Raw genomic sequence first — 13935 nt, 5'->3', positions numbered from 1 at the left:
CCTTCTCCTCTCTCTTTTTTGGCTTGGCTAAATGCTGCCTGCTGTGTGTGTGTGTGTGTGTGTGTGTGTGTAGAGAGAGAGAGAGCTCTGCCCTTCCTCTGCTGGCTCATTCACTCTCCTGCATGGTCTTCTGCACTGGCTGGGCAAATTCTTAAAATGCATTTAAGCACTGGACTGGCAGCCGCAGAATTCTGCTCAGCTAGAGCACTCTTCGTTGTGAACGCAAGGTGAAAAGTCTTTCTGGAACAGCTGTCTTCTTTCTCACAGACAGTATATATTTGGGAAGCAGACCGTTCCTCACTCTTGACCCCTAAGCAACTGACATTTAGAGGACACTGCTTCTGAACACCAGGGCTCCATTTAGCCCTCATGGCTTCTGTGGGTCAATAGAGCCTGCCCCTCCTCCATGGATTTGTCTTAAGCCCCATTTGAAGCCATCTGGGTCAGCCTTCTCCAACCTGTTGTCCACCAGGTGTTTGGGACAACCACCATTTGTTCCTGTCCATTGGCCAGTTGGACTGATGGGTGTCATAGTACAAAACCTCTGGAGGCTGCTGGCTGAGAGTTGGAGTGTAGCAGCATCCGGAAAGCCACAGGTTCCCCCTCCCGTTTTAATCCAGGGGTGGGGAACATTTTTAAAGTTGACGGCCACATTCTCTTGCAGAGAACCTTCAGGGGGCCACATGCTGTGACAGGCAGGGCCAGAGGTGAAAGTGGCCTAGAGCACTTTGTACGAACACTCACAAACCTTTCTCTGTTCTGCAAGCAGGGCAAGCGAGAGGCATTATCAGAGTTCAGAGAAACATTACAGACAGGCAAAGTGACTCAAGGAGGGTGTGAAGCAGGGTCAGTGAGGGCCTGAGTAGAGTTCCAAGGGCCAGATAGGTTTCTCATTCCTGCCTCATTGCGTTGCCGTTCTGTGGAGCAGATTGCATTCCACCAGAAATAGGCAGGTCTCCTCTCATGCTTGTGCAATAATCCCAATTCCTTACTGCTCAGACTCGTGTTCCTGCTTCCCAGCTTCAAGCGCAAGGCCAAATTCAGGCCCAGGCACCGCAAGCAGCCCAGGTGGCGTTGGCGAAGCCTCCGGTGGTGTCTGTTCCAGCTGCCGTAGTGTCATCTGCAGGGGTCACCACACTGCCTGTCACAGTCGCTGGGATTAGCGTCGCTATTGGACAACCACAGAAAGCAGCAGGTGTGTCAATCATTATTCTTAACCTGTGTGTGTGTGAGAGAGAGAGCATATCAAGAAAAAACCCGAACTTTCATTTTAAGTCTCCTTTCCCCCTTTTCCTTTCTCAGAGTGATGCCCAATATGTCACTTTCTTTTTCTTTCTCTTTTTAAAATCAGAGACTTACTAACGCCTATACTGTACCATGCTTGTGACAGTGAATTCTCCAGTTGGCCAAGGACTTGGGATATTCAGTGGGTCAGGGAATCAAACAGATTGCAGACTTGCTTCTGTGAAGCAGAAGGAAAGCTGTCGGTTTAGCTGTAGCACAGGAGCTGGTGGAGAACTGGCAAGAGGTTTTATTTCTGTATCAAAAACTTGCCCCCTGCTTCATCCCAAGGTGTTTTAGGTCAAGATATGAAAACAGTTCAGAATTAGCCCTCCTCCTCCCCCTCTCTCTAAAACCACCCCACTTTGGGTTGTGCTGCGTGCACACAAATTGCTGCCCAGCACATTGCCTACAGTCGGCAAGAAGAAGAAGAGTTTGGATTTGATATCCTGCTTTATCACTACCCAAAGGAGTCTCAAAGCGGCTGACATTCTCCTTTCCCCTCCTCCCCCACAACAAACACTCTGGGAGGTGAGTGAGGCTGAGAGACTTCAGAGAAGTGTGACCAGCCCAAGGTCACCCAGCAGCTGCATGTGGAGGAGCGGGGAAGCAAACCCAGTTCACCAGATTACGAGTCCACCGCTCTTGACCACTACATCACACTGGCAAAGTTGTGGGGACGTGCTAGTGGAGGGCAGGAGCAGCAGTTCTGAGGAGGAGGAGGGTGCTCAGGTTCGCAGTGCTTCGGAAAAGTCCCTCCAAAGCACAAGTGCTCCAGAAACTTGGAAGGAGTTGAGTAGGATCATCAATGGGCATCAAAGGCACTTACCTCCAAAATTCAAGAGGACCCCAGGTGAAGGCCTCATCCTTCTGGAAGCAGGCTTGTGTGGCTACCACAAATGTCAGGTTCGTTTAGTAGCCAGGACAGGTGGGCCTCTGACTACTGATAAAAGAGCAGTAGTGGGGAAAGATATGTTGAAGGAGGAATGTCTTCAATAGGCATTGAAAACACAACAGTCTCCGGGTTAGCGCGATCTGGTTAATGGCGGATTCCCTCCGAGCTCCGGAGGGAATCGGCTCCGCTGGAGAAGGGTTCTACCGCGACGGCGACGCGGGGACCCTCAGAAACCGCAGGCGCTGAAGCCTGCGGACTTGGTGACTCGGCGGGCACCTAAAGCGCCCCCCCGACCCACGAAGAGCCTTTTTAAAGGCTGCGGAGAGGGTACGGGGAGCGGCGTGGTGCTGTGAGTGGACCGCTACTGCAGTGGAGCGAAGCCGCGAGCCATGGCCGGAGACCACTGACTTTCTTCCCTGAAATTCGGACTTTAATTAATCCGTGAGTAGAATGGAATTTGGACTTTAAAATTTCTACCCTTGAATTCGGTACGATCGGGGGATGTGCTAAAGGGAAGTCCGCACCCCCCTGCTTACAGAAGATTTAAAGCAAGGATCGGAGAACTAAGGTGGAGAGTTTTTTCTTTTTGGTGTTTTTTAAAAGATAATATTTTCATGAATTTGACAGAAGAAGATTTGTGCTGGAGAGTAAGAGTGGAATTTTAGAAGCTTTTGTTTAAACCCCCCCCAGACCCGGGAGTGTCCTGTATGTGAGCTGGAGAAAAAGGAACAAGGAGTTTGACAGCTGTCAAAGGAGCTGTCAAACGGGCAGTGAAAGTTAAAAATCTTATTATTTAATACTTTTCTGGACTAAATTCGTTATATTTGAACTAAAGTGGTTGGGAACAAAGTAGTGAAATAACAAAGTAACGGACTGTTGGGAAAAGACTATTAAGTAACCAGAATCCCCCTAGGGGAAATATTGAAACACTACAATGGCTGCAGATGGAAAATTACAGGCAGAGATAGAAAGAATGTTTTTTCTCGTGGGAAAGTTGCAGGAGCAGACTACGGCTATGAGTAAACAACTTATAACCTTGAACTCTAAAATAAGTGATTCTGCTGAATGCACAATGGACTTGACCGGGAAAAAATCTGCAGCTGAATTAGAAGAGATAACTTCGGAACAGGAGGAGAGGGAACAAGGGCCAGTACAGATGGAGAGTATCAACCAGAAGCCTACATTGTCAGAACACAAAGAAGAAGACCTTTGGATTACAAATTTGCGAAAGATGCGAAAGAGGAGGGAGGAAGCCCCTGGAACACTTGGAATATTTGAATTTAAAAGAAATAAGAAATATGATTGGGGCTTCCTCTTTGAGTATGGATTAGTTGACCTTTCGCAGCAGCTGGTACCAAGTACTTTGGATGGAAGAAAATCTGATGAGACTGAACTAGAACTCCTTCGAGACCCGAGGACCAACAAAGAGGGCTACCAACAAAATTGGCAGAGAGAGACTGACAGAGATTTAAAGGCCTCAGATGTGAGGAATCCAGGCTAAAAACTGTTTTTGTGGACATGGGGACATTGGGAAGGGACAGAAACCGGGGCGGGGGGGGGGGAAGAATTTTTAAAAATATGTTTATGACCTTTGTGTTTGATTATTATGACCTATTTTTAAGATAAAAGGGAAATTCGTGGAAGGAATTCGAGTCGACCTTAGAAAAGGATTTAATATTTATAAGAAAACTGGATAAGTAAAATTTGGCCAAGTAATAAGAATTAAGTATTTCTTTAAAAATATATATATATAATAATGATATGTGAAGGATGAGAGATATGAACTTGCTGAGCTAATTTAATTGAATTAGGATGTATGAAGGGGGGGTGGGGGGAGGTCAAGAACTGGGGTTAGGAAAGTAAGGATATGAAACTTTATATGTGTTGTCTTTGTCTGTGTGTGTGTGTCTGTGTTTATAAAATGTGAAAACTCAATAAAAATTTTATAAAAAAAATAAAAATGAAAACACAACAGTCTAATATTTAACAGGAAGGAATTCCAAAAAGGTATTGCGGAGCATCATTGTAAACAGTGTCTCAAAACTTGCAGTGTCCAGTCTTTTAGTTCTGTCCTTCATATCCTGCATAGGAGGACAGACTGTGGTGGCTCAGCCACTGAACGTCCAGCAGCTCTTGAAACTCAAGCAGCATCACCAGGCAGCCCAGCAGCAGAAAGCCATCCAGCCTCAGGTTGCCCAAGGACAAGCTGCTGTTCAGCAAAAGGTACCCCTCTCTGTTCCCGTTAATGCCTTTGCAAACGCTGCATTACCATTAAGGTGGGAGACTGGATATGCTGGCTGTTAGAAGCGTTCTAAAGATGGAGGAATGGCCTGCTGTTATCACCAACTCTTACCTGTAAGTAAATTGTCGCAGTAGAGCACAGCTGCATAGGGCAAAGATTTGTATGTACTTTCCTGGATTCAGAGAACTCCACTCTGTTTGTTACGTTCCATATCCTGCCTTTCCCCGAAGGAGGTCAGGGCAATGTGCATGCTTCCACACACATATCCTCTAAGCAAGCCTGTGAGGTAAGTTGGGAAGAGAGGTCGTGACTGGCAAAGGTCACCCAGCGATTTTCCTGGGGGAAATGGGGAATCGGAACCTGATTCTTCTGGTCATAATCTGACATTTTTAACCAGTGCGCTGACTCAAAGAAGTTGAACGCCCTATTTTGCCCTTTCAGATAAATGCCCAGCAAGTCACCGTCCAGGCCCAACAGCAGACATCACAGCAGCAGAAAGTCTATGCTACACAGCCATCCATTAAGGCACAGTTCCTACCAACGCCGATTTCTCAGGCCCAGAAACCTGGTGGAGCCCAACAAGTCCAGACCCAAATACAGGTAAGGCTACTGTGCCTCTTCCCCTCTCTTTGACGAGGATCTGATATTGGTACTCATACAATAAGAGCCTCTTCCGTTTCCCTGCCGGTAGTTCGGTGTCTGTTTCTACCCAGATCGTCCCCAGTCAGGTGTGGAACCCACAGATGCTGGCTTAATTCACACATTTGCGGAATACTGGATACTTTTTAAATGACAAACCCCTTCTCCCCCAATGTGTTGTTCTTAAAGGTTGCAAAGCTCCCGCAAGTGGTCTCGCAGCAGGCAGCAGTAGCCAATATTCAGCAGGTGGTGTCTGTTTCCCAACAGGTAAGGTTTGTGGGATCCTACATTTCAAACTTGCATGCATTTTTTTCAAAATCTTGAGCGGGGAAGTGTAACTTCTGAAATTGCCTTTAGAAAGGATTTTCACTAGCAAGCATTTCTGTTTACCTCTTCCCCTTTTTCTTCCTCCCTGCACCCCCCAAGGTTCAAGCTCAGCCGCAGACGGTGACTTTGTCCCAAACGACAGCAGGACAGCATCAGGTCCAAGTCATCCCTGCCACCACCGCCACCGCTCAAGTGGTCCCACAGAAACTGGTCCAGCAGCAGGTTGTCACGGCAGCATCTCCCCAGATTCAGGCAGCCGGCATACAGAACCCATCCCAGGTTCCGGCATCATCTGACGGCCAGACTCAGCAAGCAAAAGTGCAAATGAGGACTCCGGTCAGGATAAAGGCGCCCAATAAACCCAGCTGAGTCCATGGTGACCTCACAGCAATGAGCAAAGGAGGACACGCTGTTCGTGCTTCCTGCAACCTGGCAAAAGCTGGAGCCTGCAGACCTGTTTGCACAGGAAAAACTTTGCCGGCGGTCCCTTCACCAGAGAGCCTCTCCCCAAAAGCTGCAGGCACACTTTGTGACTCTGATCCTGTGTGAAGTTCCCAGGAAGGCCGCACGTTCAAACCATACGCCGTGTAAATATTTAAAGACCTGGATCTCTGCTTGTTTTCATAAGAGAGATAAGCGAAGAGGTTGCTCTCAAGTATCCGTAGAAATCTGCATAGTCTCACATATCACCATCACTGCCATAGGGAAATCCTCTTTGAGTGGGTTTCAAATGACTAAAAGGCAATGCTCAGTCAGCGGCTGGCAGAGCAAGAGTCCTCTCCACTTGTTTTGAAGTTGAGTTGTGACAAGCCCTTCATAAGTTGGCTGGGAGTGGGGATTTGTTAAAAGCTCTCTCCAGAACATTTAGCCAATAGATGTGAAGATTTGTAAGTATCTGTAATTATGAACCATATTTCACTCTCCATTTTTGTAAGTCCTTTTTTAAAAAAAAACAACAAAAAAACATTTGCTAGCTGTGTGTCAAGTTGTGTGTCCTGTTCCCCTCCCCAACTGTACAGTTTTTTTTAAAGCACTCACCCATAGGCTTTCACTCTCATTTTCCCACCTTTAAGGTAAATAATAATCCAGGCATGTGTCTTGGGGAAATAAATACTATGTGATAGTATCTGTGTGTTTAATTATTACCCATTGTTTCTCTTCCTACCCCACTTAATTTCTAAAAAGAAAGGTTTCGTTATCAATTGATAAGCAAAAACGGTTCATTGCCCTTATTTCTCGCCTGGAGCAGCCAGACTAGGAGAATGCTCTGGTATTTTTTTCATTGTTGGGATCTGTTTTAAATGTCTCTGCTTTATAGGAAGAGGAACTTAAAAATTTCAGTCTAAATTCTTTAGTTGTATTAATAATTGGATCTAAATGTTTTTGTGCTCTTCTTTTACCAAACGATAAGAAATGAAATCTTCATGCGGGGCATTTGTGGGTTGCTAATTTTGCAAATTTCGCCTGCCTTACTAATTTTTGAGTTCCTGAGCAACTGTGAAACAATCAGGGACAGCAGCTTCTGACTCCCTCACCCCCCCCCCCAAATTCATGGCAAAATGTCTTTGCCATGTTTTAAAAACTGACACTGCTTCTGGAACCTCAGATTGTCTGCTGTTTTAGTTACTATGCTGCACAATGTGCCATGAGAACAAAATGAGAAATTATTAAATGCTAGAAAAAGGACCATGGTTTGCAGGGAAGTGATATATCTGCATGCTACACAATTGGGACCCCATTTTTGGTGGGGTGGGGGTTCTGCCGTTCTTCTCAGACTACAGAGCCAGCCCATGACTACAGAGCCTGCCCAAAGCTTGTGGGTCACAGTGGGCTCTGTGCTAAGCTCTTGTGGATTGTGACCAACGTAGATTCCTGTTCTGCGTACATGAATTATTGGACTGTAACTGTTAGAGAGCACAGGCAACGTTTTGAACCTGCAGAGCCCCTAGCCCTTTCGTTTAAATTCAGTTCCCTCTTGAAACATGCCTGCTTTTCTTGGAACCTCAGTTTTTACAATTGTCAGTTGTGTGTGTTTGTTTGTTTTAGTTTTTTTTATAAAAAAATAAGTGTTTGTACATAAAAGAAGTAGAGACAGATCAACCCTCCCTCTATAGCTTTGTACTATTACATTTGTTGGTTTGTGTTTGTGAGAGCTGCTATTACACAGGCAGCGGAAGAATTAAAATGCAAGCTGAAGGCAACGGCAACACACAAAATAAGATGGTTGGGAACCACTTGGAATGTCTCTTGTGTTAGCAGAGGGCTTGCCAACCTGGTACCCTCCAGATGTTATGGACTACAACTCCCATGAGCCCTCACCAGCAGAGTTGGCTGGGAACCACCCAGAATATTTCTTGCGTTAGCCTCTTTGGAGATGAGTGGGTCATGCATAGAAGCTGGTTCCTGGTAGATCATTGCGCCTATTTCATACTGTATACTGATGTCCACCCCACCCCCCTCCAAAAAGTGTAGTTAGTTCTGGTTTTACTTCTGAAAAAAAAATGTTTATATCTTTATTATGTGTATAAATGCAGTGGGGTGTAAATGTAAACAGAAAAGAAAAAGTAAAGGTTTCTCTCCTCCCCTGCATTTTTTTTTGACAGCCTCTGTGTTTGGTTTTGATTGTGTCAGCAGAAGCAATGTCTATTTCTACAGACAGTGAAGATGAAAATTAGACTCTCCCCTCTGTCTCTCCCTCCTCTTCCCTCCCTCTCACAAAAAGGTGTGTTAGGAAGCCGGTCTAATTTGTAAATATCTTTATGAACATAAAACATTTGTACTTGACCAGTAGGATTGTAAGGACTTGTGATGTATCCTACCTGAAGGTGTAATAAAGTGTACATTTTTATAACACACGGCTGCCATTATTTCTTTGGACTTTTGTATTTTGCATTGACCCCTTAGGATCTGCTTCCTTGCCACGAAATGTTAGTTCCTTCCCCCTCTGGAAACCATGAGGGAAGGGGAGGCTAATAAAACCCCAGAAACTTTAAAACAGCTTTGCAGGTTCAACCTTTTATCAAGATGCATCATTCTAGAGGTGATAAACAGGAAGAAGCTGAAATTAGAACTCCATGTGCACTAATGTCAAAACAGAGACATCTCCCCCGTCTCCAAAATAAATAGGGAGAGCGAGTCTTTCTTTAAAAAAATAATTTTTATTGAGATTTAAGATCACCCACCAACACCGACCAACACCAATAAAACATCAAATCTTATTACATATATCCTACTTTATGCTCTGTAGAGCTGTTGACTTCCATCCTTCCCTTCCACCAGTTTTCCTATTCCATTCTATAACACTGGTCAACAACAAATTTGTTGTCTGTGTTTTTTCAGATGATTTAGGACGAATCTGATGTGCTGAATCCAAAAATCACATTGGTTTTGCTCAACCAGATCAAGTTTTTGAGCTATGGCCACATGTCTTTTTTATGTTTTTGTTCACATGTATGCTTGTGTGGGGACGCAGGTGGCGCTGTGGGTTAAAGCCTCAGCGCCTAGGACTTGCCGATCGAAAGGTTGGCGGTTCAAATCCCTGCGGCGGGGTGCGCTCCCGCTGCTCGGTCCCAGCGCCTGCCAACCTAGCAGTTCGAAAGCACCTCCGGGTGCAAGTAGATAAATAGGGACCACTTACCAGCGGGAAGATAAACGGCGTTTCCGTGTGTGGCTCTGGCTCGCCAGAGCAGCGATGTCACGCTGGCCACGTGACCCGGAAGTGTCTCTGGACAGCACTGGCCCCTGGCCTCTTAAGTGAGATGGGCGCACAACCCCAGAGTTTGTCAAGACTGGCCCGTACGGGCAGGGGTACCTTTACCTTTACTATGCTTGTGTGGAGCATTTTAAAAGAAGTTGGTGGGGGTAAAATGCCATGTTGAATACTTGTTTTGATTGGAAATGATTATTTTAATGACAAGAAGTATTCAGGTCCGATAGTTCTGGGTGATTATGTCGAAAAGTTTGAAGTCATAAAACCTTGAAATCTTCCATAAATTGGTGCGGCAAAGCATAAAGTTGGGGGATCAAAACTAAGTTAATGGAAAGAAAGAACTGGAGCAGCCTCAAGTATCCTGATCTTCAATCAGCACGTCATCCTGTAGCTCATTGTGATGAAATTCCAGTGCCTATCTTCGGAGAACTTCCTGACATTAGTGACGAAGATGCCTCCAGTGTTGAAGGACATGAAGAAGAAGAAGTGGTTCTTGAAGATGATGCTCCACATCTATTTTTCCAAAAGGAGTTGAATGATCTAGTTCACGACCTCAGCTTGTCAAAGGACTCTGCCAAACTGTTGGCATCCAGATTGAAGGAAAAAAACCTCCTCTCTGACAGTGCTCGCATCAGCTTCTTCTGCAACAGGCATCAAGAGTACCTCCGTTTTTTCTCAAAAGAGAAGGACTTGGTGTACTGTGCAGATATTGCACAGCTTCTGCTCAAGCTTGGAGTGCCACAGTACGAACCCAAAGATTGGAGACTGTTCATTGACAGCAGGAAGCGATCACTGAAATGTGTTCTGCTACACAACGGCAACCAGTTTGCCTCTATACCTCTGGCTCACTCAAGTACACTGAAGGAGAACTATGAAGCGGTGAAGTATGTGCTGGGGAAAATTGGTTATGATCAGCATAAGTGGTTTATTTGTGTTGACCTGAAGATGGTGATCTTTTTGTTGGGACAACAGTCTGGCTTCACCAAGTACCCATGTTTTCTGTGCATGTGGGATAGTAGGGACCGTGCTTAGCATTACACGAAGAAGGACTGGCCTGTGCGGGAGGAATTGGTGCCTTGCAAAAAAAGGAACGTCATCAACGACCCTCTGGTGGACAGAGACAGAATACTCTTCCCACCGTTGCACATCAAGCTCGGCTTAATCAAGCAGTTCACCAAGAATCTGGACAAGGATGGTGACTGCTTCACTTACTTGTGCCAGGCTTTTCCAGGACTGACCATGGAGAAGTTGAAAGCTGGCATCTTTGACGGTCCTCAGATCCGTCAGCTCATCAGAGATCCAGAGTTCGGAAACTCAATGAACAAAGTGGAACTGGAAGCGTGGAAGGCATTTGTTCTGGTAGTGAAGAACTTTCTTGGCAACAATAAGGCCAGAAACTACGCAAAACTTGTCAACAACATGCTGACTGCTTTCAGAAACCTGGGCTGCAACATGAGCATCAAGATGCACTACTTATTTTCACATATGGACCGGTTTCCTGAGAACCTGGGTTCAATGAGTGACGAGCAGGGGGAGAGATTCCATCAGGACATGAAAGAGATGGAGACCAGGTATCAGGGTCGCTGGGACGCAATCTTGATGGCTGACTACTGTTGGACTCTGAAGAGAGACCTCCCTGCCGCTGAGCATTCCAGGAGTTCCAAGAAACGGAAGTTTGAAAAATGGTGAAGCAACACGCAATTTATGTGTACTTACCTTTATCAATGCCCACCATTCAGTTTACAGTAAACCTGACCTGATGGAGAGAAACGGATGCCATTTCCTGATTCAGCAGTGCAAAAATACCCTAAATCAGTTGTAGAAATCTAGACAACATTCAAAAAGTAAAAAATTGTTGCCCAGTGTAATTCAGTTTCTTTGATTAAATATTACAACATGACATAAGATTTACTTCAATCCTGCCAACGTTTTCAAATTTGTACAGTTCTCACTTATATAAATCAAAAATTTACACCATTCTTTTTGGTACTTTGTCTCCTCCTGATTGCAAATTCTGTGTGTCAATTTAGCCATCTCAGCGTATTCAACCAGCTTTATCTGCCATTCTCCTATTGTCGGCATCTCCTGTTGCTTCCACTTTTGAGCTATCAGAACTCTAGCTGCTGTTGTTGCATACAGATATAATCTTTGATCAATCTTCTTAATATCTTCTCCCACCAAACCTAGCAAGAATTCTTCTGGCTTTTTGGGAAAGCTATATTTAAACATCTTTTTTAACTCATTATAAACCGCTTCCTAGGGAGAGCGAGTCTTGAAAGAAGGAACAGTTGCAGTATAGGCTAAGAGCAAGACTCTGACCCTGATCTAGGGAAGAAGGAAAAGTTGCACTGGGTACTTTACCTGGGAGTAAACATTACTTGAGAGAGAGGAAGGCAGACCTTGCCTTGTCGAGGGGGGGGGGAGATGCTTCTGGAGGGGCAGTTGCCAAAAGAGCTCAGGGTTCTGATATTTTGAATGTAGGTATAAAATTGGGGGGGGGGGAGTATGTTTAGTTACCTAATTAAATTAATGACTGAGCAGGGCTTTGAACATGATTCACCCAGGGTCAGAATCAATATTCTAGCCAAGGCACCAGAGTGCAAGGCAGATGGGGCTTGTCAACCTGGGAAGGGAGCCCACTTAGGAGGAGGAAAACTAACCCTAAACCTCTGCTTCCTTGTGGGATACCGGTATATCTTACACATCTGGAGTAGAGTCCCTAAGATGGTTGGATGGCATCTTGTACACCACCTGGTGCCAAACGTATTTCCCCCCAGTTTTCAGGGGTTTTATTATTTGCTTTTATTAAAAGATTTTCATGGATAACCAAGATACACATAACATCTCTGTTTTCAGTTCATAGAGTCCTTTCTGCATGTCAGTTACACTCTGTGTGAGACATTGCTGTTAAAGGGGAATGTATCCACAATATAGGGACACGGGTGGCGCTGTGGGTTAAACCGCAGAGCCTAGGATTTGCTGATCAGAAGGTCGGTGGTTTGAATCCCCGTGACGGGGTGAGCTCCCGTTGCTCAGTCCCTGCTCCTGCCAACCTAGCAGTTTGAAAGCACATCAAAGTGCAGGTAGATAAATAGGTACCGCTCCAGCGGGAAGGTAAATGGCGTTTCCATAAGCTGCTCTGGTTCGCCAGAAGTGGCTTAGTCATGCTGGCCACATGACTTGGAAGCTGTACGCCGGCTCCCTCAGCCAATAAAGCGAGATGAGCGCCGCAACCCCAGAGTCTACCACGACTGGACCTAATGGTCAGGGGTCCCTTTACCTTACCTATCCACAATATACGAAATACTACTCCAAAAGTATTGCTCTGCTGTCCTTTGGACCTTATTATCAGTGAGGTCGAGGGGGCTCTTGTTATCTGGGCATCTCACGGGGAGGTCACTTTCGAGTTGCTAACACAGTGGTTTGACTTCACCTCCAGAGGCTTACTCCACTGTCTGCGAGACAGATGTCAAAACGATAGCCTCCTACCAGCCAGGCCAGATCCCTTAACCCAGACGAAAGTAATTCTAATCGTGTGTGGCCATGTTTTTCCTATGCTTTTGGTGCCCAATGATGCCAAACCTCCAGGCTAACCTATGTAATGTCTCTCAACTTCTGTCAACACTTACCGGTACTGTAGAAGCCCTGCACAACCTGAGATCAGGATACCTGAAAGACCAGCTGAGTTCTTACATCCCAGCCTGGTCACAAAGGCCCTACTGGCCTCACTCACTTCTTTAAATGTAGCTTGATAAATCTCCCCAAATGCCACAGGGATGCATCCTGACATACTTTTATTTTTAGTACGTGAAAATTGTTATACAGTATATACTACAGAAGGGACGCAGGTGGCGCTGTGGGTTAAAGCCTCAGCGCCTAGGACTTGCCGATCGAAAGGTCGGCGGTTCGAATCCCTGCGGCGGGGTGCGCTCCCGCTGCTCGGTCCCAGCGCCTGCCAACCTAGCAGTTCGAAAGCACCTCCGGGTGCAAGTAGATAAATAGGGACCGCTTACCAGCGGGAAGGTAAACGGCGTTTCCGTGTGCGGCTCTGGCTCTGGCTCTGGCCAGAGCAGCGATGTCACGCTGGCCACGTGACCCGGAAGTGTCTCCGGACAGCGCTGGCCCCTGGCCTCTTAAGTGAGATGGGCGCACAACCCCAGAGTCTGTCAAGACTGGCCCGTACGGGCAGGGGTACCTTTACCTTATATACTACAGAACTGTAGAGTTGGAAGGGACTCAAAGAGTCAGCTAATCGAACCCCCCCCCCCTGCAATGCAATCTTTATTGTTGGGGTTATAAGATAAAAGGAGTGGGTTGGAGGATATTTTTTTACTGAATTTATATACAGTGGTACCTTGGGTTAAGTACTTAATTCGTTCCAGAGGTCCGTTCTTAACCTGAAACTGTTCTTAACCTGAAGCACCACTTTAGCTAATGGGGCCTCCCGCTGCTGCTGCTGCACGATTTCTGTTCTCATCCTGAGGCAAAGTTCTTAACCTGAGGTACTATTTCTGGGTTAGCGGAGTCTGTAACCTGAAGCGTATGTAACCCGAGGTACCACTGTACAGCCCTATATCCGCAGGTCTCAGGGCTGTTTCCAGGATAAAATCAGAATTATACAACCCCAAAGTACATAATCAAAATAAAAACAACCCAATAACACACACACATATTTTTAAAAGGGCATACCATTCCAGCTTAGAAAACAAGTTTGCAACATTACTGTCTAGGCCCCCAAAAAATCTGATAAAAAAACAGTGTGTAAAAAATGCACGTGTTGAAGAGCCGCTTTCTCTCTTTCGGCTCCTCGGCTCTTTACGCGCGCCTTGGCTGGGGCGCTTC

General features: G+C 45.8%; 1 protein-coding gene across 21 annotated transcripts in view; it reads left to right on the top strand.

Annotated features, from left to right (window-relative positions):
* The window catches only part of EP400 (E1A binding protein p400), a 77868-nt gene extending 69633 nt beyond the window's left edge, over positions 1 to 8235 (top strand). For 20 of the 21 annotated variants that reach the window (XM_079956256.1, XM_079956258.1, XM_079956259.1 and 17 more), the window contains 5 exons: positions 1000 to 1195; positions 4266 to 4399; positions 4860 to 5018; positions 5247 to 5324; positions 5484 to 8235. In XM_079956256.1, coding sequence (XP_079812382.1) covers positions 1000 to 1195; positions 4266 to 4399; positions 4860 to 5018; positions 5247 to 5324; positions 5484 to 5753 — 837 coding nt within the window. In that variant the 3' untranslated portion in view covers positions 5754 to 8235. The remainder of the gene's footprint in view (positions 1 to 999; positions 1196 to 4265; positions 4400 to 4859; positions 5019 to 5246; positions 5325 to 5483) is intronic. The other variant, XM_079956266.1, reaches the window with a different exon arrangement.
* The last annotated feature ends 5700 nt before the right edge of the window (positions 8236 to 13935 follow it).

This window comes from Podarcis cretensis, assembly GCF_951804945.1.
Source record: "Podarcis cretensis genome assembly, chromosome: 16".
In the NCBI taxonomy this organism is placed as follows: Eukaryota; Metazoa; Chordata; class Lepidosauria; order Squamata; family Lacertidae; genus Podarcis; species Podarcis cretensis.
The sequence above is the reverse complement of the archived record's forward strand: the minus strand, read 5'-3'. Positions and strand labels throughout refer to the sequence as shown.